Genomic DNA, 27,930 nt, shown 5'->3' with positions numbered 1-27,930 from the left:
TTTCTCACCTCCTTGCTATTATAAATAATGCTTTAATGAGCACTGTTACCCACGAATTCTCTGCACATTTCACTAGGGCCGGAAGTATGACCCCAGGCCAAGCACACTGAGCAGAATGCACCTAAGAAAAGAGAGGAAGGGTCATTTCACACCCCCGACAGTGATGCAAACCCAAAGTTCAAACCCAAAGTTTTAAAATAGCATCATTTAAATTCAATATTCTTGGTGGTTTAAAAGCACGATATTTCCATTTGATTATGTGAAAAATCTCAAAGCATCTTAGCCATAATTATAATTTTAGTAGAAACTGGGGCAAATACTTGAATTAAAGTAAACTAAACAGATTTGAGCCTTCATCAATAATATAGAACACAATTTAAAGTCCAGGATTTTTAAGAAATTAAATAAGTAGAAAAGAAAGCTTCTATTAGTTATTAACTAAAATAAAAACACTGAATTGTCAAAAGTATGCTAACTTCTTTCTAAAGAAAGTCCCAGGCTGATCCCCTTTTATTGGCTCATCTGACTGACATCTCAATTATTCACTCAAACCACAGACATCTAGCTTTAAAGAGATTATTTGGCATTTCATAATATCATACCTGTTTCTATATCTTCCTAATGTTTTTATAAAGAATTGCTTTTTTCCAGCACCCTGTTACATATATTTAAAAGAAACGAGAATGTTTTCATAGGGAAAAGAGGGAAAGTAACAGATGGATTTACATGTATTTAAATACTCTTATTCTAATCCAAATTGGACTAACACAACATTTTAGTAGAAAGCATTTTACTTAAGTAAAATGGAGTTACTTCAATATCAAATCCTGCATTCGTGTATCTGTTATGAAACTTATGAAAACATAAAGCTTAATAATAAAGGGATGAATCTATAAGGCAGAAGTTCTGGGTGCAGTTGTCTGAAGTTTTAAATTCTCACATTTCACTTCCTTTTTTACAATTGCCCAATCTATTACCATAGATTTTTAACTCCCCCCAAATCTCCCTTCAGCCGCTCCAAGCTTGGGCAAGAAAGATCTTTTCAGAACTGAAATTCCATCACCTTACACCTCCTTCCCCAAGCAAAGCCTCCGAAGCTGCCAGCACCCCCCTTCCCCCCGCCCGCCCCCCCCCACCCCCGCCCCGCATCCCACTACACTCTCCCCGCAAGACGAGCCCCGCTCCCTCCCACCACTGGCTCCTGAGGTCCCCTCTGGAATGGAGTTACACACACACACACACACACACACACACACACACACACACACACACACACACGCCTAGTTAGCACTTTTTATATCTGATCTCAGCTTGAAAATAATTTCCTCGGAGATTCTTTCCTTGAGCGCCTGTCCGGGCCTGAAGTAATTTTATGGGACCTCTTGCTGACTATCGCAGTTGTAATTTTACGTTTATGTGATCATTTGATTGTCTTCTCCACAAGGCAGCAACTGGATTGATTTTGTTCACCCCAGGTGCCCAGATGCTACTCAAACATTTTCTTTGAATTAATGAATTTTGAGAATTTCAGAATACTTTGCAATCTTTTTGTCCATGGAGATGTGTGAAAACTTGACCACTTTTTGAACAAGAAAACCGGAGGCCAGAGGGAGGGCTGGGGACAACAGCAATGACTGGAGGAGACTAGCGTGGTGTGGCCCCCAGAGAGCAGGGGAGGTGATGCTGAGCTCCTGGGGGAGCTGCGGTGGTTCTTATAGGACCTTTGATGATAAATGTAAAAACGCCACAGAAGAATGCTACGATCAGATGCATTTTAAAAGCCATTAATAAAAACAGTGTAGGAAAAACAATTCAAAATGATACCCGCTTAAAGCAAGTCTTCCAAAATGTCCTGGTCTGATTTTCAAGACCTCAGACTTTCCCAGGCAATCTGGGGAGGTCACAAGAACACCCTGCATTTTGACTGAGCAACCCAAGAAAGCAAACTTTCAGTGTGGGCTTCAGAATCATCGGTGATGCGGTTTTCTAGGGTAGTTTTACATGGGAGATGCTTTGATTCTGTTGGTGCCCCAAGCTCCCCGTCTCGTCCGGACTCGGCGCAGGCAGAATAGGGCAGTCAAGCCCACAGACCCTTGGACGCCTACGTAACAGCCTAGTGCAAACACGGAGGCTGCTGATTGTTTGTTTTACTGTTTCACATCTTGTTTTCAGTGTCTTAAAACTATATGAATGGCATCATGCCGTAGTGTCCTCCGGACCTGGCTTTTCCATTCAGCAGTTTGAGATTCGCCTGTGTTGATATGTATAGGTCTAGACAACGTAACTAACTTCAGTGTAATAGTCCTTTGACTCTGCCATTGGTTTCCAAATGATGCTGCAGTGAGTACTCTTGCATGCCTGCTGTGTGTATGTCAGTCTCTCTAGTGTACCTGATAACTTACTATATTCCTGAATATGTTCTGTACCTCCTAGGCTGGTTGCCTCTGTGTCAGCTGCCATGTCTAATTCCTGGACTTTGCATAAAAGCCATCCTGGGAAGGTTGGGAAACAGAAGTCACTCGATGCCCAGAGAACCAGGGGTATCAGCATACTTTCTCTACTAATTAATTTCAACTTGATTAAAGCAGTATGCACAGCAGTGAGGTAAGGTTTGGTAGCCCTGCAGATCTAGGTTTTGAATTCATGTCCTCTGCGACTAGTTGTAACTTTGGGCAATCTATGCTTTAGTTTCCTTCTCTGCAAACTATCTACGTGGCAGGTGCTTGGACGGATTTGAGAAAATGGCTTATAAGTTACTTGGTTCAGGGTGAGGTAGATAGTAATAAGATATAAGCTTATTATTACAATGATAAGCTTATAACAATAAGATATAAACTTGGAATGAAGAGGCCAAATCATTATAAATTCAACAATATTGCAGTTACAAAGCACCAGTGAAAAAGATAGTTATTAAAGTCAAATGTGAATGAACTTATTACAACTTATAAATAAAATTTACGATAAATATACAGTAAGTTTACAAATGTAAAGTGTAAGCTTTTTGCTTGCTTATTTTCTGTTAACAGTTAATAAAGCTTTATCGATGAGATCTAATTCACATGCCGTACAATTCATCCAATTAAAGCATCCAATTCAATGATTTTTGGTACATTCACAGAAATGACGGTGAGCGTCTTTTCAGGTGATTACTGGCTACAGTATTTGTTTTGAGTAAGTGTCGGAAGTATATTATTGTTTCTTTAAAATAAATTCATTTATTTGTGGCTGCGTTGGGTCTTCGTTGCTGCGTGCAGGCTTTCTCTAGTTGCCGCGAGCGGGGGCTACTCTCTATTGCGGTGCGCAGGCTTCTCATTGCGGTGGCTTCTCTTGTTGCAGAGCATGGGCTCCAGGTGCGCAGGCTCAGTAGTTGTGGCTCGTGGGCTCTAGAGCGCAGGCTCAGTAGTTGTGGCGCACGGGCTTAGTTGCTCTGCAGCACGTGGGGTCTTCCCGGACCAGGGCTCGAACCTGTGTCCCCTGCATTGGCAGGTGGATTCTTAAGCAGTGTGCCACCAGGGAAGTCCCGGAAATATATTATTGAATGTCTCTTATATGCCAGGTACTTGGGGTCACGTTGACTTTTTTCATTAGCACTTCATTTGATATGGTATTATACTATTTTGTAAATGGGAAAATTAAAGCTGGAGATATTAAACTGCAGATTTACATTTGAATTTTATATCCATTTAAAAGTACACTCCTTCGAGTAAGTGTGTAGCTTTTCTTGTATTTGTTAATTTCATTCTTTGGTATGTACTCCTTGTGTTTCAACAATGAATCAATCTGACGAGGCAGTGGGTGTTTTCACATCACGGAGGGCCCACCAGCCCTGTTCTAATTGATCTGCGTGTAACATAGGTCGGACAGCAGACACCATCATCCCCTTCACATGGGAGGAAATGGAGCTCTGGGGGCCACTCACCCAAGGTCCTCAGTAACGACAGAGCCTGGCTGTGAAACCAGGTAGGGGCTCCAGGGTGTGCCCCCCCACAGGCCCCGGGCTGCCTCCATGCCGTATGCCCCCTCTTTCACCTCAGAGGCTGTGTGCCCTGAGATGTGCCTGTGAAGATCTCAACCAACAACACGCTGCTGGGGTAAGAGACTCAGGAGAGAAACTTGAGATTGTGATAAGGAAACTAGCTACACGGACTGAAGGGTCATGGTTGCTATGGAAAATACGATGCATTTAAGTGCGTTAGATACAATCTTAGGAGGCATGAGAAACACCTCTTACTTTTTATATTTAAAGGGAGTCCAAAAATCATTATTGCACTGTTTTTATAACCAGAAGAATAAAAGATGATTTTTCCCTTTTCCTGAACTCAAGCCTTTGGTTCTGCTGTGGGTCGAATTGTGCCCCCTGGAAGTTCCCATGTTGGGAATCCTCACCCCAGGACCTCAGAATGTGCCCTTTCTAGAGACGGGGCTGTTGCAGGTGGAACTAGTTGAGATGAGGTCATGCTGGAACAGGGTGGCCCCCACCCAGTGGGGACACTTGCACACAGACACGCACACGGGGAGAACACCGCGTGAAGATGAATGCTGGGCCTGGGGTGAGGCATCACCAGCCAAGGGACCCAAAGATGCCAGAAACCACCAGGGCCAGCAGGGGTTAGGAACAGACTCCCCGTCAGGCCCCGGAGGACCAGCCCTGCCGACACGTGGATCTGACCCCAGCCTCCAGAACTGTGTCGTGTCACCAGTCTGAGGTCGCTAATTACAGGAGACCCAGGAAACTCAGACAGACTCTGACAAGTGTGCAAACCACAGCAGCCCCATGGGACCCACACCTGAACCTCACTCAACAGTGAAGAGTTAATTCTTGACTACCCAAATCACTAATCTATACACTACTTTTCATAAGAAATGATTTTGACTGTTCCCATCGCCATGTATTTTATTTATTTCAGCTAGATATTTACAGATATTTGCTGATACAAAAATACAAGGACCAGGCAGACTGAAAGTTGAGGCAATGCCACCCTCACTGCAGAACCCTCCAGCTCCTTGAGCTCTGTGTACTTTCCCAAACGCTTTCTCACAGGCTTTAAATAGTTGAAAATGTTTCCGCGTGAGAACGACCCCACGGCACTGCATGCACCAGGACTGGACGGGGGCTCAGTATCTGTACTTGGTGGAGTAGTCCTTCGGGGACACGACCAGGCCGCGGCCCTTCCGGGCCCCCCGGTACACCGTCTCGATGATGTCAATCATCTCCTGCTTGTCTTCCATGGCCCAGTTGATCTTGTTGTTGTTGCCAGTGCCCAGGTCGATCATGATGTGCTTGTTCCTGTAGGTGGGCAAGAGGGGGTCCGTGCTCGTGAAAATGCTTCTGAAGCAGAATCCCATGGAAAACCTACCTGTATCTCCCACTGCGAACGAGGACACACACAATCAAGCGGGTCCGCCACTGTTTAGCAGGCTGGAAACCACCTAAATGCTGCTTAAAGAAACACACAGCTCCTTCCGCGTGCTCTGCACTCCCTAAGACAAAAAACCTACAGGGCAATCAAGGCCAAAGGACACAGCTTCAGTCACCTGGAAAGACAAACTGTTTTCCAGAGGGCTGCACTAATTTACCTGAAAAAGGCAATGTGTGCGTTTGTCACGGTGTTCTTGTGAGCACTTGGTGTAAATTTTATTGAAAGCCATACTAACTGTGAAATAAATGATATTTTGCATTTCTATAATTCTTCGTAGACTGACCTTTCAAGACGCTTCTTTCTGAAATGAATTTATACGGGCACTCCATAAAAGAAAGACATTAACGCTTCTTGTACCAGCTGCACTGACTTTTATCAATTTAGCTTCCCGTTTCTGCAAGGTTGTGCGTCTGGCCCCCGGCTGCTGTTCCATGGTGCGTGCCCCATCCATCCTGAGGTCACAGCATGGCCTCCTTTCAGCCAGGGCGAGCTTCCAAAAGGCAGACCTGATGCTTCTCTCTTGCTGCAAACACTCACTTCCAGGAACCTTCCAAGTCCACACACTGGCCCAGGAAACCGGGCATCTGGGCCCCGACACGCTCTCCCCTGAGCACCCGCCACTCCCCAGCCCTCACCTGCCCGTCCTCCCTCATCCCCGCAGGTCCCCAAACGTGCGGCCTGCGCTGCCCTGTGCCCCTGCCTGCGCTCGCCCGTTGGGATGCACGTGGCTCATGCCAACCTTACCCAGCAGCCTTTGGGCACTCCCCATCACCCTGCTGCGCTCAGTGTTTGTGCCTCTGTAAACACCTGTTGCAATACTGTGAGTTATAGGGAAAATATATACTTGGTCACTCAGAAGAATATATTTCTCATATGCATTTGGTCTTCACCCACAGATCCTGGCTCACAGCTGCAAAACCTTCGGAATTTCCTGCAATAAGAGTGATGGGATATTTGGACTCTAGTCCTCCGTTCCTGAAGACGCTTTAGGGCCATAAAGGTGAAACGGGTGCATAAGCACCCTTTCTGTCACAGTGAGTTTGTTAATGAAGGTGACTTCTAGATCCCTCCCGCAGGGTGCCCAAGAATCGCCTGTTGGCGTAGGGAAGGCTGCACACGCGCACACGCACACACGTTGCAACTGGGCCTGGGAAACCCCTTTATCACCTGTCCCCTTGCATCTCCCTGGTTCCTTGTGCTAATTTACTCAGCTGTCACCATCAGATGACGGTCTGTGATAGGAGGAAGCCTGTCTTATCTGACTTAATGTCCCAGCACTAGACATAAAAGCCAGCAGGACTCTATACGTATATATACTTGGTGAATAAATTAATTAAAATACTGTTACTACTTGTCTTAGAATCATGGAATCCCGGGTCACAGAAACAGTAGGTTTTGTCCCCTTTTCCAAGTGCAGCATCAGTCCTAAACTATCAAAACACACGGTGGCCGCAGCGCCACTCGACTCCTTTCTGCAACCTCCTTCCCCGTCAGGGCAGCCCCGCCCAGGTGGGCCCTACACAGTGCGGTGCCCATGGCCCACCTGGAGGGCTCTGGGAAAACGTGAGAAGCACGGCAGAAAAGGCCGAGATTGCCTTAAACAGCCTGTTAGTGGAAACGTGGCTTGGAAGGAGGTGGGGATGCATTTTGGGGAGTGGAGGAAAGGGATCCTTGCTGCACAGCGGCAGAATGTCTGTGACGCTGCAAAGTGATGAGCATGGATACCAGCCGAGGACACGGAAGCAAAGTCTTGAAGGCGCTGCCTGGGTTCGTACTGCTTATAGTAAAAGGAGGGAGACAAACCGGAGTAAGATCCGTCAACCCAAAAGATTTCTCAGCCTCTCCAGGTAGCAAAAGATGCTGAAATCCAGAAATGGCTGCTGAGCTGTTGACACAGAGGCCACACCACCTTCTGCTGAAACCTAGTAAAGACCTGAAAGTCAGAAGGTTCAGTCACAGGACAGGATCTTCCCCCAGGAAGCAGCCATCGGGCAGAGGGCAGCCCCGGTGCCCAGGACAGAAACGTGACTGGCTCAGGCTAAGAGGGACAGAGCTTGTCTGCAGTGAGAGGGGCTGATGCAACCCCAAAATGCTGCTGGGAGGAAGCAGGTTGAAAAATGAACCAGCTGCAAATGCCCTTCATAAAAAAGGCAGGAAAAACTGGGTAGAACCCTCCCAGGGGGAGGCACTGGGCCAGGACTATGGTCCCAGTGCCGCATCAGAGCCCCCTTCCGAACCCTGACGCCCCACGGTGAACCCAAATCGCTTCCTGTGCCTGTCCCACACTGCGTCCTGGAGAGGGGGCCACAGATACGGAGCTGTGTCCAGCAGCTGTGCTTAATGGGTCACCTGGGAAGCCTCAGCCACACCCAGTTTTGCACATGGGAGGGATGTGAATCTTTGGGAGCCAGAGGGCAGGCTGCAGTAGGCAAAATGCTAAAGTAACTCCTGCTACTTCCCGCCCTAATCCCTGGGACGGTGCTATGATGGGACACCATGCCTCTGATCAGTTACACTGCACCGCAAAGGGAATTCTGCAGCTGTCCCTAAGGTTACTCATCAGTTGATTTTAAAATAAGGAGACTCTCCTGGATTATTGGGTGAGTCTAATCCAACCACAAGTGCCCTCTGAAAGCAGAACAGGAAGCTGGAGCAGCTGTACAAAAAGGACTCAACTCGCTGCTCAGGGCTTCGAAGACAGACGGGCCTCTAGAGGCAGACAGCGGCCCCGGCGGAAACAGACCTCAGACTCCCAATCACCGGGAGATGGATCCAGCCCACAGCCCCGGTGAGCCAAGTGGATTCTTCCCTGACCAACTGCCTACATGACAGCCCAGCCCGTGACTCTGGCCTTGTGAGACCTCGAGGCAGAACCCACTGAGCCTGCCTGTACTCTGCCCTACAGACCTTGAGCTCATAAATGGTGTTGTTTTCAGCCACCAAGTTTGTTACAGAAAATAGGAACCGAATACACACCCTGCACACTCCACCCAGACCTTCCTCGACCATTAGGGAGCTCCGCTTCTGCAGTATGGCCTAATGTTTATATTGCTACTTACTAACTTTTGTAGTAACAATAAACAGTACGAAATTTTGACAAGTAAAAACAGTGATTTTTTTTTAAAATGGTGATTTCTTTCCAAATTAAACCTCCACAACAGAATTTTTTTCACTCATGATGTTACTTAACTTTATTATATAAATACCATCAAAGGTATTTGCATCTGCATCAGACTCTTGTGTACCTAACTCCGCATTTTCCTTTCATGCAAAGCCTGCCAATCATGGGTACAAATTAATTTAAGGTGATTAGGGAAAGTCTATTCCTTGAGCCCATGACTGACTGACTAGGGTACACAATAGAATTTTTCAGCTGATAAAAGATTTTTTACACGATTTTGTATTTATAAGCAAAGTAATTAAGTACAGGTTTTCCTCTTGGATATCACAAAAGGATGCTAAATAGAGTCATTGATACATTTAAAAAGTGAGTTATTTTAAAGACATTTTTCATCAACAGATTAAATTTAAAGGTATCTTAAATTTCAGTAAGAATGTCTTCCATTTAATAACACTTCCCCTAGGTTCCTGGGCAGTTATTTCAAAACGGTAATTTGTTACTGAGTAAATGCTAAAACTGGAATTGTTACTTTGAAAATTATTTAAAAGATTGATTGCCTGGTGATACAAACTATATTATAATATGACTGCATAACTGATTTCCTCCTAAATAAAAGAATCTAAAGATTTCTTGATCTCATTAAACTTCCAGACCATCTATTCAATTTAAACAACAACTTTAAGATAAGAGAACATACCTGAAGAAAAACATGACAGTGCACGGATCGTATAACTCATACATTTTGTTGAAGTCAGGTACTTCTGTAATATCCACAAGATAAATAACTGCGAAATTTTTAACCTAAAAGTAAAGGAGATTGGGGGAAAAAAACTAAAATAACAAATCAACTTTTTATTCTGTAAAAGCACATTCAAAAACAAAAACAGAAGAATTTGTGTAACAGGACAATTTTCAAACTGACTCTGCAACATTTTTTCCCAGTAGAGCTGCCATGTAGGAAATTACTTCAAGAGGATCAGGGGCCTGAGCAACCGTCCACTAACATCTCATTTAATGTTTTTCAGAACAGCAAGTTATGAGAACCCTGCAGAAGACGTCCACAGATACATTATTCACGCTGATCTAGTAATAATCTATGTGAACTTTTCCAATTTGTACTTTCACAAATACTGAATTACACGCATTAAACAACTGCTTTAAAACAGGCCTTTGGGATTCAGCCACACACTCCCCTCTTACTGAGGTCTGGACACTTGCACATACTAACGGCCTAACACCCCAAATCACACTGCAGGTAGCTAAGGTTCTTTAATTTCTTCCACAGCTGGAAGCTCATCAGAGAACATCTGGAAAACCCAGAAAACCATAAATAAAACCACCTTCAACCCCAACACCCCGAGCTGACTGCTGAGAATATACTTTCACTATATTCTTTCCCATTTCTTCTAGTATATATGTTTCTACTCTTTTAACAAATGTGATCATAGAGTGATCACACTACAAGATTCTGCATCCTGCTTTAATTACGAGCATCCTCTTATATGAATCGTACACTTTACATAAGAGAAAAACAAAACCAAAATTTTATGGCTACATAACAGTTCACCAAGTGGCTATGCCATTATTTTTACCATTCTTTTGTTATTTTCTTTGACTTTTCATGAATATAAATAATTCAGATTTTCATTGATATCAATTATTCACATGTGCACATTATTACCCTTAAATTCACATACACACTTCATTATTTCCTAAGGATAAACACCTAAAATAGAATCTTTAGAACAAAAGACATGACATTTTAAAGGCTCCTTGTAAATACTGTCTCAACGCCTTTTAGGAAGTTATACCGATTTATATCATGGGTTGAATTATGCCCTTTCACCCCACAAGAAGATATACTGAAGTCCTGACCCCCAGTACTCAGAATGTGACCTGATCTGGAAAAAAGGGTGCCTGCAGAGCTCATCAAGGAGGAGAAGGGAGAAGCCACATGAAGCCACCAAGGGAGAAGCCACATGAACACGGAGGATTGGAGTGACGCACACCTATAAGCCATGGAGTGCCACAGATCGCGGAAGACGCCAGGAGCTGGAAGAAACAAGAGGGGATTCTCCCTTGAGGGTTTCAGAGGGAGCACGGCCCTGCTGACACCTTGATTTCGGACTTCTGACCTCCAGGATGTGAGGTAATAAATTTCTATTGTTTTAATCTGCCCGGTTTGTGGCGCTTTGCTACAGCAACCCCCGGAAATTCATAGAAAATGCACAACGTTTCTTCATATAAAACTAACTCTAAAAGCCTAACTGTAATTTACAGATGAAATAATACGGTATTTGGGATTTGCTTTCAATACTGCAGCATGAAAAGTGTTTGAGGGGTTAAACGGTACAAGACTGACAAAATATTGGTGATTGCAGTAGGTACAGAGGAATTCACTGTTCTCTCCCCTTTACTTGGGAATATGAAGAAGTATTTAACATGGAAATTTAAACCACCATCATCCAGAGAAAGGAGGGAAGGAAGTTTACATTTAGTGGGCACTCCTTCTGAGGACAGACCTCGGTGCTGAGGTAGGGGAAGAACAGGTGTCTCTCCCAGCCACATGCCCCTTTCCTGGTGAAAGGAGAAAACACACCTGCAGAAGGTGGAGAGTGAGCTGAGCACCACGTGCTCACGTGGCCACAGCGGACACCGAGGTGGAGGACTGGACAAGGCCAGCCACGCGCTGGCAGAACTGCTTCCTGCAAAAGTTACCCCGCTGGTGTTTAAGGTTCTGCCCACATCCAATTTCACTAAGCAGACATATTTTATTTCTTCCCACATAATAAAACAGATATTATATATATAAAAAACAGATATTATAATTAAAAAGATAGATACTAACATCACAGTATAACCAAACACAAACACACACACACACATCTGCCTCCTAAAGCATAAGATGACAATCCAACAGGAGTCCCAGACACCTTTCAATCCAACGGAAGCCAATTGGTTCTGCTTCCTAGAACCTCCAGCTCTCCCAAGTTAAAGCAGAAATCGACCGGAGAAACCACATTCTCTTAAAAGTTACTAGAATATATCTCAACTAGTTCACGTGTGAGGACATTCAACTATCCCAACTCAATGCCATATAATTTTCACACTGTAAACACTGGTTTTTATGTGAGACTTTCTAAAAAGGCCTTATTTTTTTTTTGCCTTCAGTGATGAGTAAGAAAACCGAAGCTCATTCAGAAGCAAAAAACAACTGACACGACAGGATTTCATTTTCTCTTCCCTCCACATGAACCACATCATGGTAAACGTGACGCCTCACAAGGTCGGGAACCACACCTGCGATATTTATTAAAGAATGAACTTTAGAAATAAACCTGTATTTCAAAATTCAGGAAATACAGTATTGTCATTATGGACTTAATTACCTAATCCTGAGTTCAAACAGACCTGCATTAAGAGATGGTCTGGTCCCGCTTCTTCCTTAGAGGAGGTGCCCTGACGGGTCCTCCAGCCCCTGCAGCTCTGGGAGGAGAAGGCCCACAGCACAGCTGGCCTTTCTCTAATCTGTGGCCCTCCCAGCTTCTCTCCTTGGAAGAGCTTGTCCTAAAGGGGTCGCACGGATTCTATCATGATGCTTTCTACAAGGGCTGAACTATTTCTCCTGAATGTTCCACATCCATTAATGAATCTGCAATTAACCGTAACGCTTGTGTATTTTTTATATAAAACTGAAATAAGCAGGTGTCTATGATCTTTTCTCCATTTAAAAAATGTCCATTTTGAAAACACAGAAATGGAATGGAAACATCACTGCTTTGTTTCCAGCCCAGTATTTTTAAAACAAGTTATATAATTTAAAAGTACATGACAGTCAGGAAATTCCCTGGCGGTCCAGTGGTTAGGACTTGGTGCTTTCACCACCAGGGCCCGAGTTCAATCCCTGGTTGGGGAACTAAAATCACACAGCCACGCAGCCCAGCCAAAAAAAAAAGTATATGACAGTCAAATAAAATCAATAGTATGTAAGTGCTTTAAAATGAAAAGTAAATGTTTCCCTTTCCCCAGACCCACATGTTCTCGTGAGAAAACTGCATACATTCTGCTTTTCTCCAGCTAATGTCATTAACCAATGTCCCCCCACGTTACTAAATAAAGCTCTTAGGAAATCATTTTTAATGGTCAAATAATATCCCATCCAGGGGAGAAGATGCTCCACTTTAAATCCTAACGCCCCATTTCTGAGCCCCGACAAACTACTTCGTGGCACCTGTCTCTTGGGAGCTGCCGTGAGGACCACGCCGGGAGTCCATTTCCCACCTATCACCGTGACGGGCCTACGTGCCACACACTGGAGATTACGGTCATAAGCGTGCTCCCCCTTCACTGGGCATCACGGTTCCTCCCAGTTTTGCTATCAATCACAGCAACAGTCTCAGGGAGCCTAAGGCATGGCTGTCCTTAGGGCTCTTCACCCAATGCCGAGCTGCTTCCCAGGGGCTGTACCTGCTCCACTTCTGCCTGAGTGTTAGGTCTGCTTTCAACGTACGCCCTAAGAGTTAGACCTTTGATACACCTGAAAAATGACAGTACACTATTTTAACGTGTGCTTCTTTAAAGTTTATTTAAGCGTTGGAATTTCCTCTTTTTTTCCAGTTCTGTGCCCATTTATCCACAGGGGTCTTACCTTTTTAAATGGTACTTTAAACTGACCTGCAGGAGTCTACAGTATCTACAATAATATTTTGCCCACTAGATTTGCAGTAATGTTAAGCAGCTGTTGAATAGTTGTTTTTTTTTTAAATCAAGAACCAGATGTACAAATTTCCCTTCTATTATCAAGTTGTTTTCTAGTATATGTCCTTTTGATTGTCTAAACTAGTAACTGTCCTTTCCAACCCTGCTGCCATACATTTTACAAGCAGGCTGCTTCTTCAGCAAGTCAGTGATTATGCAGTTCAGTGGTCCTGCATGCTGCCAGGTGCCTCCGGGTTAATGTAACTCGTGCAAGTCACCAAGGCTGAAGGCCGTCGGTGCTGCCAGCCACGCTTCCACCCTTCTGTACAGAGCTCCTCCACTAGCTAAGAACCCACCTAAGATTCTGGAAAAAATGTTCTTGACTGTCAATTGGCACTATGTATTTTTGAAGTGTCAATTTTTACATTTTTAGATAGTTCACTTCAAAGCCATCAAAAAACTGCATGATAACTTCATTTCCTCAAATTACTGTTTGCCCTGATTGGCTGTTGGTTCCTATGACATTCCTCATTTGAGCATAAATTTCTGTTGATTCAACCTACTTTATCTCATGCTTAAGAATGACCCCCTGAAGTCATTCCTACGTAGTTCCATGAATACATTTACCTTATGTACAATCTAATTAGCACTTATGGCTACGAGATAGCATCACTGAGGTTTTGCATACTTTAAACTCTATCTGTATGAGCTTTTTAAACAGACCAAAATTAAACATCCCACTTATTCTTACATATAATGGGATTTAGAAGCAGTGAGCTGTGGCGAAGTGCGTTCCTACAAAATGGCAAGACAGCTCAGAAGTACACAGTAGTCTCGCTTCGAAGCTGTGCGTAAAATCAACCCACTCAACAGGAACCTTTATTTTGGTTATCACTCTACCAAACTCCAGGCATCTGTCAAATCTTTAAACATATCTCTAGGTTTTCCATACAGCTCAAAACGAGCGCAGCACGCGGCGGGGCTGGAGCTACCAAGCAGCGAGTCGGTGAGTCCCGTTCCAGGAGGGACAGAGCGGTCAAGTCCAGCCTCAGCACTGGGACTCTTACTCACTTTAACACAGCTGGGGTATCCAAACAGGGCTCGCAACAAGACGAGGAAGATGCCCCATTATCTGCCGTTTCTGCAGAGGGAGATAGACAGTTAAATTGTTCTTTATACTAAAACCTTAAATTTCAAAAATTCCTATTGTGCTTCCCCAGAAAGGGCTTCCAGAATTATAAACTCATATTCTGCCCTTATACTAAGTAGAAAATAAAACATTAATAGTCTTGTAATGCACTTCAAGCTTGCATTCTGAATAACTATACTGTAATATAGTATTGAAAGTTTATTAAAATAGAAATCCAAGTTTTGGACAAAAGAAATGGAAGAACTTAAAAGACCAAAGAAAAGCACTCAAAGTGAGCCCAGTTAAACTGTAGCAAAAGAGCACGTCTGCTAGTACTACAGCGATTTGCGCTCTGACTGATATATAGGGATTAGAAAGGAACAGTTCCGGTAAAACTCCCTAAAAACTTACGCTGACACAAAATCTGCCTCCTAGCTAAGAGTATCTTGCTGAGTTTTGCTCAGATACGAAGAGCAAACAACCCTCTCGCCTCTGCCATCCTAGCCTCGTGCTGGGGGCAACCGGGTCTGGACATCCCCTGGTGCTACCTGCAAAGCAGAATCCAGAACACACACCTAAGTTACTTCAGAGTCAACACAGCAGTGGTTCGCTTACTGAACAGTGTCTTTGCCCATCTTCACTGAAGCCTGCAGTCTCTGCCCTTGACTACTGTAGCTTAAGCCATGCAGACACGAGTCCCCGACACCACCTCACTCTTGACCTCTGACGGGACTGGGAGGACCCCCGGGGGAGAACCCTGCTCTCCTGAGTTCCCCAGGCACCTCCTCAAGCTCCCGCAATGTCTAGGCGCCCAAGAGGAAGAAGAGGGGAACGGCTATAATCACAGCACTCCTACTCTGACCCTGATCTCGTTGAGGGGATTCTGAAAGTCATGTCAGAATTCCCTGGGGAGCTTCTTTAAAAAGCCGTTTCTGGACCTCGCCGCAGACCTGTAGAATCAGGATCTCTGAGATGCACTTTGGTATCCCAAGCGATACTTACGCTGACAGACACAGAAGGACGGTCCCTAATGTTCACAAGGCCACCTCCCCCAACTCTGCCTGTCCCACCAAACAGGAGACAGTGGAAATTACCGATGGCAGGTCAGATCATTTTTCCTTTCCTAAATACAAAATATATCCTTACACCTGTTACACTTTACTCAAAGGCGTTATTTTAACTCAGCCCATATTAGCATATCCTACTCCTGTGAAAGAAAAGATGGCTTCAATGTTTCTTACTTTTACTCTTCATTAAAATGAATAACCTCTCAAATTATTATGGAATATTAATAAGTTAAATATTTTATTAGCATCCTTTTGCCCTATTGCTACACCTGCAAAAATCTAAATCAAAGTTATCTTAGAATCCCTATGAGACAATTATAGAAAAAGAATTAAGCCCTGGTTATTCAACAGTGCCCTACAATTGCACTTTATTGTCAGCAAACAAAGGCCAGAGACAATCCAGTGTGCTACATTTAAGAATTAGGAAAATTAGCTCTAACAAGTATAGCTCTACTTTCTCCAATGTTTCCTGCATCTGAGTCACTCGAAGCTATAAATCGGGTCACTTAAAAGAGCACCGGTGGGGTACAGAAACGACCCAAAGAAAAAGAACGGGATTTACTATGCTATCAACATAAATGTTCTGCTTTATAAACGCAACAAATAAACATGGTACCAAAAAAAGGACAATCCTTTTAAACTAAGCTATTCAAAGTAAGCTCCTAAGCTCCTGCCAGTCTGCAAATGTGTTTTGCTCTGGGCACTACAGATGTCAATTTTTGAAAACACCCTCTCAGTTAAAACCCCTGTACGTTAATAGGAATTATGAACTTCTTTAGGGGGGAGAGATCATGAACTTCTTAAAAATTTGAAAATCTATGGAAAATTCTCCCAGAAAAGAACATAAGCTATTCTGACCAATTTCAGGGAGCCCATCCTCACATCCCAAGGGAAGACTGTCCGTTTGTGAATCCTACTGCTTCTCTTTCATCGGTGAACATGCCGCACTTTTTTTTTTTTAGTTTTTACATTTATTCTTTTTTTTTATTGGAGTATAATTGCTTTACAATGGTGTGTTAGTTTCTGTTTTATAACAAAGTGACTCAGTTATACACATACATAGGTTCCCATATCTCTTCCCTCTTGCGTCTCCCTCCCTCTCACCCTCCCTATCCCACCGCTCTAGGTGGTCACAAAGCACCGAGCTGATCTCCCTGTGCTATGCGGCTGCTTCCCACTAGCGATCTATTTTACGTTTGGTAGTGTATATATGTCCATGCCACTCTCTCGCTTTGTCACAGCTTACCCTTCCCCCTCCCCATATCCTCAAGTCCATTCTCTAGTACGTCTGTGTCTTTATTCCTGTCTTACCCCTAGGTTCTTCTTTAAATCTTACCGGCAAAGCAATCCAACACGATGAAATGACCAAACGGAAGGCGGGACGCGTTGTGAGGCGGGGCTGCGTTACCTTTTCAGCTATGCTGTACAGAACCTCGTCCATCTTCATACAAGTAGGGTCCCAGTCGTGTCCAAACCGAATGACGACCACGCGGTCTTCTTCCGAGAGGATGGCCTGATCCACTTGCCAGCCATTGTGCAGGTGCGGGAGCATGTACGACATCTTGGGGCCGACGGGTCTGCGGGAGGGAACCACCGGCCAGCTCCTCCCAGCTCCAGCGCGGCGCACCCACGGGGCCCCCACCCCACGGAGCCTCACCCCGCGGGGCCCCCACCCCACGGAGCCTCACCCCGCGGGGCAGTCGGTGCGCTGCCGGGAAGGCCAGGCCCGCTTCCACCTCGTCCCCAGACCCCGACCGACCCCACCAACGGATCGCCTCCGCCCCGCGGCCCAGAACCCAGGGAGAAGGGACCCTTGGGGTCGTGCACGCACGCCTCCCTCGCCACCCGCTCCGGCGCCCGGCCCGGCACGCACACTGGGCCCTGCGGCTCAGCGTTCCTTCCGGGCGTGTACGCACGCCCGCAGTGCGTGCGCGCCGGCGAGTGCGTGCGCGCGCCCCCGGGCAGGGGCCTGGGGGCCGACTGGGCGCCGCAGTGACGGGCGTGGCTGGGAGGTCTTTATGGTGAGAGGCTCGGAGGCGGTTCGGCTGGATAGGGCTGGTCCAGACCTGCTGCCTCTCCGGTTGGTCCATCGGAGTCTGAGTTCCTACGGTGCCACCGGGGCCCGGGGTGGACGGACCGGCCCGCCGGGACCCCGGGCTGGACGGAGAGGATGGCATCGCTGAGGAAGGGCTCGTCCCCGTTTACCCCCAGACGAAGTCCCCCAAATTAATCATTTTGGCGGTCACGCTTTCCAGACGTAAACACAGTTGCTTTACTTGTCAAAAGCAAGTAATTAACAGAAGAGTCCTGGTAAGACTCACACGCGCCCAAATAATTTATTTAAATTAGTATTTCTAAACATATTTTATTGTGGTAAAATATATGTTATATAAAATTTACCATTTTAGCCACATAGTTCAGTGGCATCGTTGACATCCTTGTACAGCCATCACCACTCCAAATACTTCTTTTGTTAAAAAGCTTTGTTGAGGTATTATTCACATACCATAAAGTGATTCCCGCATTTCAAATAAGATGGTTTTTCCCAGAGTTGTGGAACACTACAGTCTGATTATGGAAAATTTTCATCACCCCAAATCCTGTACTCATTAGCAGTCAGTACCATACTCCTCCCATCCCTTTGGCTTTTGTCAACTACTAATCTATCCTAGACATTTCACGTAAATGGAAGCATAAGTATGTAGTCTTTTGTGACTGACTTCGTTCACCTAGCCTAATACTCTCAAGGTTCACCCACACTGTAGCAGGCATCAGCACACTTGACGCTTGAGCAACAGGGGTTTGAACTTATACATGTACTATGTGTACTACATGATCTGCAATTGGTTAAATCTGCAGATGGGGAACCGCGGATATGAAGGGCCAACTGGAAAATTATGCGTGGATTTCTGACTTCACAGAGGGTCATGGTTGAAGGGTCAGCTGTACTTGGTTCCTTTTTGTTGCTGATTAATCTATTGTTTGGATATATTGCATTTTATCTCTCCATCAGTTAATTGACATCAGGGTTGTTTCCACTCTTTGGCTGTTGTGGAAAATGCTGCTATGAACATTTGTGTACGAGTTTTTGTATGGATTTTAAGTCTTCATTTCTCTTGGGTATGCAGGTGGCGTGGTTGAATCATGTGATGTTTACTGGTTTGAGAAATTGCCACACTGTATTTAAAAGCGGCTATACCATTTTACATTTCCAACAGCAATGTGGTGGGGTTGGATTTCTCCACATCTTTGTCTACTCTTATTTGTGTGTTTTTGTTTTTGTTTTTTTACAATGATATCCTGGTAGTTGTGAAGTGATGTCTTATTATGGTTTTGACTTGCATTTTCCTAATGGCTAGAGATATAGAGCATCTTTTAATGTACTTATTGGCAATTTGGAGAAATGTCTATTCATCTCCTTTGGCCACTTAAAAATGGATTAGTTGTCTTTTTATTATTGAGTTGGAAGAGTTCTTCATATATTCTGGATAGAAATTCCTCATCAGATATAAGAAAATATTTCCTCCCTTTTTTTTTTTTTTTTTTTTTTTGCGGTACGCGGGCCTCTCACTGCTGTGGCCTCTCCCGCTGCGGAGCACAGGCTCCGGACGCGCAGGCTCAGCGGCCATGGCTCACGGGCCCAGCCGCTCCGCGGCATGTGGGATCCTCCCGGACTGGGGCACGAACCCGTGTCCCCTGCATCGGCAGGTGGACTCTCAACCACTGCGCCCCCAGGGAAGCCCTCCTCCCATTTTATGAATTGACTTTTCACTCTTTACTGGTATCATTTGCAGGATAAAACTTTTAAATTTTTATTAAGTCCAAGGTATCTGTTTTCCCTTTGTTGCTTGTGCTTTTGGTATCGTGTCTGAGAAACTATTGCCTAACTCAAGATCATGAATATTTATTCCTCTTTTCTTCTTAGACTTTTAAAGTTTTAACTCTTACTTTTAGGTCTGTGATCATTGTGAATAAATTTTTATGTACGGTGTTAGGTAGGTGTCCAACTCTATTCTTTTGAGTTTTGTTTTGTTTTGTTTTGGCGGTGCCACGCAGCTTGTGGGATCTTAGTTCCCCCACCAGGGATTGACAGCTCTATTCTTTTGTATGTGGATATCCAGGTGTCCCAGCACCATTTATTGGAAAGAGTTTTCTTTCCCCATCACATTGCCTTGGCTCCCTTGTTGAAAATCAATTGACTTTAAATATAAGGATTTATTTCTGTAGTCTCAATTCAATTCCATTGATCTGTATGTCTAGCCTTATGTCAGTACCACCCTGGCTTGATTAGTGGAGCTTCGTGATAAGTTTTGAAATCAGGAAGTGTAAGTCCTCCAACTTTGTTCCTTGTCAAGATTGATTTGGCCATTCTGGGTCCCTTGCATTTCCATATGATCTTTAGGATTAGTTTGTCAATTTCTGCCAAAAAAAAGAAAGCATCTGGGATTTTGATAGGAATTGTGTTGAATCTGTACACCAATTTAGGGAGTATTGCCATCTTAACACTATTAAGTCATCCAATCCATGGATATGGGATGTCTTTCCATTTATTTAGACCTTCTTTAATTTTTATGACTTTTATAGTTTCCAATATTCATGTCTTGCCCTTTTTATTAATTTTATTCCTAAATATTTTATTCCATTTGATGCTATTTAAATGGAATTGTTATTTTAAATATTTTCAGATTATTCGTAATCAGTGTATAGAAATAGAATAGATTTTTGGAGGAGGGAGGGAACAATCATTTTTTATTTTTATTTTATTTTTTGAATCTTTTAAAGTTGTATCAACCACACATAATTCACTGGAAATTTTTAGTGACGCGTCTTTAGTGCCTTTCTAAAGCATATAACTTAGTCGTCATAGATATAAGCATTCTATGCCTTTTGCACTCATACTTCATAGTTTTATGGGACACTTAAATTATGTAACTTCAATAATCCACAAAATTTGCATAAACTGGTTTGGGATTAAATTCGATCACATATAATTCAACTGGTGACAGCAAAAATGCACAGATGTATAGGGAGCCGCTTGAGCATTCAGCTTGGTTTGTGAAGAGAATGAAGAAATGCAGTTACTCCTAAGAATCTATTAGGTAGAGGTCAATTTGAAGATCTTCGAATGTATATGGAAAGTGATGTTTGCATGCTTGTAGATTTTACAAGTCTATGTTATTACACTGAAAAAACATAGTAATATGGAGACTGCAAAATAGAATCGATTTTTTCATTTGTTTTTATTTATTTGGTTTTTTCTCCCAGTTTTATTGAGATGTAATTGACATATAGCACTGTATAAGTTTAAGGTGTACAGCATCATGCTTTGACCTACGTACATCATGAAATGATGATCACAGTAAGTTTAGTGAGCATCCAGTATCTCATAAAGCTGCAAAAGAAAAGAAAAAGAAAAAATACTTTTTCCTTGTGATGAGAACTCAGAATGTATACTCTTAACTTTCATACATAATATACAGCAGTATTAATTATATTAATCATGTTGTACTTTACATCTCTAGTACTTATCTTATAACTGGAAGTTTGTACCTTCCGACCACCTTCTTACGATTCCCCCTCCCCCCAACCCCCCACCACTGGTAACCACAAATCTTATCTGTTTTTCCATGAATTTTTTGTTTGTTTTTTGAAGTATAATTGACCTACAACACTATGTTAGTTCCTGGTGCACAACATTGTGATTTGCTATTTCTGTATATCACAAAATACAGTTGGGTTTTGTGTAGTGATCTTGTAGTCTGCAACCTTGCTGAATCATTTATTATTTTGAATAGTTTTTTAGTGGATTCCTTGGGATTTTCTATATATAAGATCATATCATCTGCAAATGGGGACAGTTTACTTCTTCCCTTCCAATCTGGATGCTTTTTAGTTTTTCCTTGTCTAACTGCCCTAAAACATCCAGCACAATGTTGAATAGAAGTGGCAAGAGTAGACATCTTGTCTCGTTCCTGATCCTAGGGGGGAAGCATTCAGATTTTCACTATTATGATATTTACTGTGGGCTTTTCACAAATGCCCTTTATGAGGTTAAGGAAATTCTCTTCTATTCCTACTTTGTTGAGTGTTTTTGTTTGTTTGTTTGTTTTAATCATGAAAGGTTGTTAGGTTTTGTCAGATGCTTTTTCTAATGCGTCTGTTGAGATGATCGTGTGAGTTTTGTCCTTTATTCTCTTAACATGGTGTACCACATTGATTTTTGTATGTTAAACTAATCTTGCATTCCTAGGATAAATCTATTTGGTCACAGTAACTTTTCAAAATATGTCGCTGGATTTGGTTTGCTAGTATTTTATTGAAGATTTTGTGTCTGTAACTCACAAGGGATATTGGTCTGTAGTTTTCTTGTGGTATCTTTGTCTGATTTTGATAATAGTGGCCTCAAAGAATGAGTTGAAGTCACCAGCCCAGACAAGAAAAATCGACTATTTGACCAAGACTCTGCATTTCTACTTCCATTTCCTCAAAAAGTATCTGATCATTTAGAAAATGGGAATAAATAGGCTAAATCATCTCTGAGTTAATCAAACTTCTTGAATTACATTTTTTAAAAAGATTTATTTATTTATTTTGTTTTTGGCTGCGTCGGGTCTTCGTCGCGGCACTCAGGATCTTCCTTGCGGCATGCGGAATCTTTCATTGAGGTGCGCGGGCTCTTGGTTGTGGTGCACGGGTTTCCTCTTCTCTAGTTGTGGCACGCAGGCTCCAGGGTGCATGAGCTCTGTAGTTGTGGCACGCGGGTTCCAGAGAGTGGACTCTGTAGTTTGCGGTAGGCAGGCTCTAGTTGAGGTGTGCTAGAGCTCAGTAGTTGTGGCACATGGGCTTAGTTGCCCCAGGGCATGTGGTATCTTAGTTCCCTGACAAGGGATTGAACCCATGTTCCCTGCATTGTAAGGCGGATTCTTTACCGCTGGACGACCAGGGAAGTTCCTTTAATTACATTTTGTCTTTAGAAATTGAATTCTTCATTTAAAAAAATGACTAAACATAAGCATTAAATAATGCAGTCTCATGTTCTCAAGTAAGAGCAAGACAGATGTTTGGTGGAAGATGTCCCTGTGTCTCCTAACTGGGAAAGGATACACATGTCCAGACAGAGTGCCCATTCCTGCAGAGCAACTGGCTTGAGTTAAGTTGAGAAGAAGGCAATTTGACTGAACTAATTGTTGCTAATAAAAAAATCACTGGAGAGGCTTATAACTTTTCTAGAGGGATTTGCATTTTTAAAAGAAGAAATGTTTTAAGTCATATGTAAGACAATGTTACAGTGAGACTTTCCTCTCAATTTCAGCAGAGGCCCCAAATTGAAGATTAAATGATTGAAAATGCCATATTCCAAATAAAGAAGGCAGACCAGCTTTTTCCAGATTTTGCAGAGGAGGTAAGAAAATGTGTTAGGGAAAAATTGTGACATCGTTTCTCTGGAGGAAGTTGTGGAGTGATGTACAGTCCCATTCTCATTCTCTTCTCTTTGGGAAAGAGAGGGATGCTTCCATCCTGCCTCAAGCCAAGCAAAGGAGTTCTAAAAGAACCCCTCACTTTGGGTGGGAAATGGTCAGGAGGCAAAAGACCCTGTCACCCAGTACTGTATGCTTAGCTGAAGAAATTTCTACATCCAGGCCTGCTAAAGGGACCAGAGTTGAACTCTTGGGAGAAACCCTCAAATTTATGCAGTGTGCTCTCTTTGAAAGTGGCCAGCGCTCAACCTTACTTACCCTAAGAGCAATGCAAATATCTGACTGCAGAAAAATAGATAAACTGAGGTGTATTTATTGATATTATATAGCTGTAAAGATGACTGACTACACCTCCATGTATAAACGGGGATGAATCTCACATACTGACAAGCTTAGGAAAAAAGCAGGTTACCAAAGACTACATAAGGTACAATTCCATTAACATAAAATGCAAAAATATGCCAAACAAGACAATATATTATTTAGGCAGATTTTCTATCTATCTATCTATCTATCTATATCATAAAATTCAAGATAGGAGTTATATCTGGAGCAGCAGGGAGTGGCACAGGGAAATTCAAAAGTAGCGGTAATGGTATATTTCTTAAGTTTCGTGGTATATAACCAGGGGCTCATTTTATTGCTGTTTTCATAACATGCATATTTGATAACATTGTGTATTTGTAACGTGTATTTAATTTAAAAGTTAAGGCCAGTTTTATCAAATTCTAATTTTTTCATTATATTTACTCCCAACTGAACACAGCAGGGATTCTGGCAATCTGTGAATTCTTCTTGCTGGACCAAATTCAATAGAGGCCCTCTGGCTAGGTAACTGGATGGTAATAAAACTCCAAATAATCTTTGGTGACAGGTAGTATTCACTTTTGCAAGGCGATGCTTTCTCAAGAGCTTTTTTATGATCTTGAGATAGAATAGTAAAACTCTATGTCCTCTTTCAGTCTAGACTTTCCAAACAGTTCTAAGAAGCTTTCCTCCCTTATTTGTATTTTATTTATTCTTTAGTTTTTCAACAAATATATATTGAGCATGTACATGTGCCAGACAGGATATCAGGTGCTGTTATCAAGAAATAGAACAATAACAAGACTGAGTCCCTGCCCTCATGGAGTGTAGTCTAGCAGAAGGCCTGACGTTACACAGGAGATCGTACACTGAATTTGGATTCACAGCAAAGTCCTACAGGTAAAGAGTTTAGGGTATCAAGAGAACATTTAGCAGGAACACACTTAGTTTAAGGAGTTCAGGAAAGGCTTCCTTGAGGATATTACGCTTAAATGGGGACCTGCAAGATGAGTGAGAACTAGGGGAAGAGCTGGGGTCCAGTCCAGGCAGCCAGGGAACAAGTCCAGTGCCAGGAGCATGGCAGTTTGGGTAAATGTGCAGCTGAAATGATCAGCACACACAAGTGGTTTGCTGGGTGGGCAGGCCAGATAATGGGACCTCTGTGCTTAGGATTTTGTACTCTACCATATGAACAAGGGGCTTTAAGCTGGGGATTAACATGTCAGATTTATATGTCCTTCAGGCATCTAGTCTGCCATGTACAGGAGAAAGGATTGCAAAGGGAGTACTTGAAGAGAGGGAAGTAGGGAGACTAGCATCAGGGTAATGAAAGCTGCCAGAGAGGAGTTCTGGGCTGGAGATAAAAATTTGAGAGCCATCAGAGTAGAAGGCAGCAAGTGAAGCCAGGACACTGGATGAAACGCTCATCAGTGTTTCCTAAAGAGGGCTATACCTGTTCATTACCTGCTCTCAGTAGTACCATCTAGTCTAATTTTAAACATACCAGAGATATCCCCAGATAGTATTATTTTTGACTAGGTAAGTAAACACTTGAGTTGATTTTTAATTTACTCAGGGGAGAAAATTAGTAAATAGCAACACAGATGGTGTGTGACTATGAAAAATGACTTAATTTGTGACACACTGACCCAGAACCGTGGAGACACAGGAGTAAACCCTCGCGGGTGACTTAGAGCAGGGCCTAGGCAGCGCCAAAAAGGAGGAGGCCTCTTGCCGCAGGGAGGGCCCGCGTCATCCCCTGCCCACTTTCCCGGGAAGAAGGCAGTCCTGATCTCAGGGTGAGACTTGCTCTTTACAGAAGCCAGCCAGGCGCCAGCGTTCAGACCCTGCCCAACAATGCGCCCCCGCAAGGTCCCCCCACCCGACCACCTAAAACAATAAAATAGCTGATTACTCTACCAGCAGAATGGGTTTATTCAGGAACTGCAATTTAAAACGCTCAACCTATAGCAAACCACAGGCAAGGGCAAAGAACAACGCAGGGGAAACCCTTTTATAGAAGAGAAGGGGGAGTTGGGCGTGGCTGCTTGTTATAAACAAAGAGCCCATTGGAGGGAACCCCGAGTTGGAAGTGTAGTAGCTTCCCATTGGCTGGGCTGTTTCCAGACTCGGAGAAAGGCTTCCTTCCCCGCCTGTAGCGAGGTTGTGCCGTTCTTCCTGCTGGATCTCCAATCGAGGGGGAGTGGTGCCAGAGCTATCCCTTCTGGACTCCCGGCTCCATCTTAAGTAAGGTTTCTGTGTATTAATTTTCACACTCCTCACGCTGAAGCAGGCCAGTAACCTTCCCCACCACACAGTCCCCACACTCGACCACCCAGACTCTGCTCCTGAAGGAGGCTCCACCCCAAGCCCGCCCGCCAGGCGCGGGGCCTCGGCAACCTGCCCTCCAGGTGGCTTCTCGCATGCGCACTCCTGGCGCCCAGAGTTCCCGGCCGCGAACCGAGCGCCGGAGATGTGGGCGCGGCCTAGTTGATTGGGCGGGGCTAGCAGACGAGGACCAAGCTGTGGGGCTTGGGGCGTGGCCTTGGGCACGGCAGGCGGGCTTAGGGAGTGGCTGAAGGTGTGTGTGGTCGGCGGTTTGGGGGCTCGGCTGGGAGGTGTGGTCGACGAGCTTTGGGGCCTGGCTCTAGCGTGGCTGGCCGTAGGACTGGGGCGGGGCCACTACGCTCTTTGACCTCGCGCCTTCGCTGTCCGGGTCTTGCCTGGGAGACTGGGCCTGCTGGAGCGTCCCTTAAATCTGGGGTCTTTTTAAAAGACCCGGATGTCGCGTTGTGGGCGGGAGACTGGACTGAGCTCTGCCGCATGGTGTGACTGACCTCGAACTTCACCTGGGGCAGGTGGGCAGCATTAGAATCCTAAGACCCTTCTGGGCTCGCAGGGCACGATCCTGAAGAATTTAATAAGGAAAATACATTGTTGTTATTTGTACCTGCCTTGTTCGAGAGAAGACTTAAGGCGGTTTCAGACACGGCCAGAATCTAAAGGTCATTTTGGACAGGTACTGTTTTCTCAGCTCCAGGCCGTGGTAGATTAAGCTGTAAATGAATAGATTCAGGTATCCACATCAGATTTTATAGTTTATTCCCCTGCATGAATCCAGGTTTGTTTGTTTTTTAAATATATTTATTTTTGCCTGTTTTGGGTCTTCATTGCTGCGTGGGCTTTCTCTAGTTGTGGCGAGCAGGGGACACTCTTCACTGCGGTGCGCGGGCTTCTCACTGCGGTGGTGGTTTCTCTTGTTGCGGAGCACGGGCTCTAGGCGCGCACGGGCTTCAGTTGTTGTGGCTCACAGGCTCTAGAGCGCAGGCTCAGTAGTTGTGGTGCACGGACTTAGTTGCTCCGTGGCACGTGGGATCTTCCCGGACCTGGGCTTAAACCCGTGTCCCCTGCATTGGCAGGTGGATTCTTAACCACTGCGCCACCAGGGAAGTCCCTAGGTTTTTTTTTATCTTGTCTTTCTTTTCTTTAATGTTTAGCAGGTCCTGACAAACCATTTCTTAGGAGGGAAGCGACTGTTTTTGCCGAGACACATTGTGACAGTATTGGTTTTAAATTACATTGGATTTGTTGATACCTGGTGACTGGAGAAACCTCACATAAAGGGTGTAAACAGTGCAGTTTTCATTAAGCTAGAAGTAGCAAACACACCCTCAAGGATATGCCCTTTGGTATATCTTAAACTTTTAGGTACTCTTATCTAGTCATGAGTGAACAGATTGTTCTCCAGCAAATCCAGAATATCAAGCTAAGGATGATTATAAAAGCAGAGGGGCTAACCATGGCGTCACCTACCCCTCATTACGGAGATTTCTTTTTTTTTTTTCCAGGCTGTTTTCTGAGCCTCTTTGGAGCAGAATCTGGGCTGGGGATCTGTAGAGGACAAAAAGCAAACAACTTTAATTTTATACCCATAGACAGGGCAGAGAACTGCTTGGTAGGTGAGGTGAGGATAGACTTTGAAAGGGATTGGAGAGAGGATAAGAGGACAGAGTGGCAGGGAGAGAAGTTAAAAGTCAGTTGGTGCCAGTTTGAAGCAAGTCTTGGCACGTTGGGTATGTGAGGATGATGGGGGTGGTATTGGACTCACCTCTCAAATATTAAGAGAGGAAGCTTCATGAGGAAATAGGTTTTTAAGAAATGTTACTGTGTTGTATGAATTCAGTCTCCCTCTTTGGTGTAAGTTTGTTTCTAGACACTTGGGTAAATATCTAAATTGTCGTTCAGATTTAAACATTAGTAACTCCCATTCATTGAAGGCTTGCAGTAGGTTCTCCAGGCTCTGAGTGTTCTCTTTCACTGTCAGGGCCACCATGCCAGGCTGTCTGTTCCCCTCACTTTACGTTGGAGGATAGCGAGTTTCAGAGGGAAGCACAGCCGGGCCGAGCAGCCTGAACCCAACGCCCAGCTCCTCCTTTGCACTCGGTCCTGCTTTGCCCTCTTGCTGCCCTCACCCCGTCTTTGTTTCTTTCTCTCTGTCCCAAAAACTAAAACATATTTTTATTGGTTGCAGTTGGTTTTTATTCTCATTTTTGCTTTTTAAGTTAAAAATACCTTCCTTACTCCCCTGCCCCTTGCCTGCCCCCGTCCTTGCCCCTTCTGTGATTTGAATTTGTTCTCTCTGTGCTTGTGTTACCCCAGAACTCCTTCTGCCCTGTCCTTTTCTGGGCCCAGAGTCCAGCTGGGCAGTCAC

General features: G+C 44.1%; 1 protein-coding gene across 3 annotated transcripts; it reads right to left on the bottom strand.

The window, feature by feature from the left end:
- Nucleotides 1–4,884: 4,884 nt before the first annotated feature.
- On the bottom strand, nucleotides 4,885–17,333 carry TXNL4A (thioredoxin like 4A). 3 transcript variants are annotated; one of them, XM_082853576.1, is made up of 4 exons: nucleotides 17,309–17,333; nucleotides 16,844–17,012; nucleotides 9,239–9,342; nucleotides 4,885–5,287 (listed from the first exon to the last, which is right to left on the bottom strand). In XM_082853576.1, exons 2-4 carry the CDS (start codon nucleotides 16,994–16,996, stop codon nucleotides 5,116–5,118), a joined length of 429 nt encoding a protein of 142 aa, XP_082709702.1. In that variant the 5' UTR covers nucleotides 16,997–17,012; nucleotides 17,309–17,333; the 3' UTR covers nucleotides 4,885–5,115. The 3 variants fall into 3 exon arrangements, with proteins under 3 accessions (XP_082709702.1, XP_082709703.1, XP_082709704.1); XM_082853577.1 differs by lacking the exon at nucleotides 17,309–17,333 and adding an exon at nucleotides 17,124–17,294; XM_082853578.1 differs by lacking the exons at nucleotides 16,844–17,012; nucleotides 17,309–17,333 and adding an exon at nucleotides 14,311–14,360.
- Between the last annotated feature and the right edge of the window lie 10,597 nt (nucleotides 17,334–27,930).

The sequence above is a fragment of the Leucopleurus acutus genome (assembly GCF_964270905.1).
Source record: "Leucopleurus acutus genome assembly, chromosome: 13".
In the NCBI taxonomy this organism is placed as follows: domain Eukaryota; kingdom Metazoa; phylum Chordata; class Mammalia; order Artiodactyla; family Delphinidae; genus Leucopleurus; species Leucopleurus acutus.
Note: the sequence above shows the minus strand (reverse complement) of the source record. Positions and strands in the feature narration are given on the sequence as shown.

Excerpts from the sequence above, each read along its gene's own strand:
- TXNL4A (XM_082853576.1), bottom strand. The coding sequence starts at position 16,996 with ATGTCGTACATGCTCCCGCACCTGCACAATGGCTGGCAAGTGGATCAG. Across the intron at positions 9,343-16,843 it reads TGTACAGCATAGCTGAAAAG|GTTAAAAATTTCGCAGTTAT; the intron begins GTAACGCAGCCC and ends CTTTACTTTTAG. Across the intron at positions 5,288-9,238 it reads ACTGTCATGTTTTTCTTCAG|GAACAAGCACATCATGATCG; the intron begins GTATGTTCTCTT and ends GCCCACCTACAG.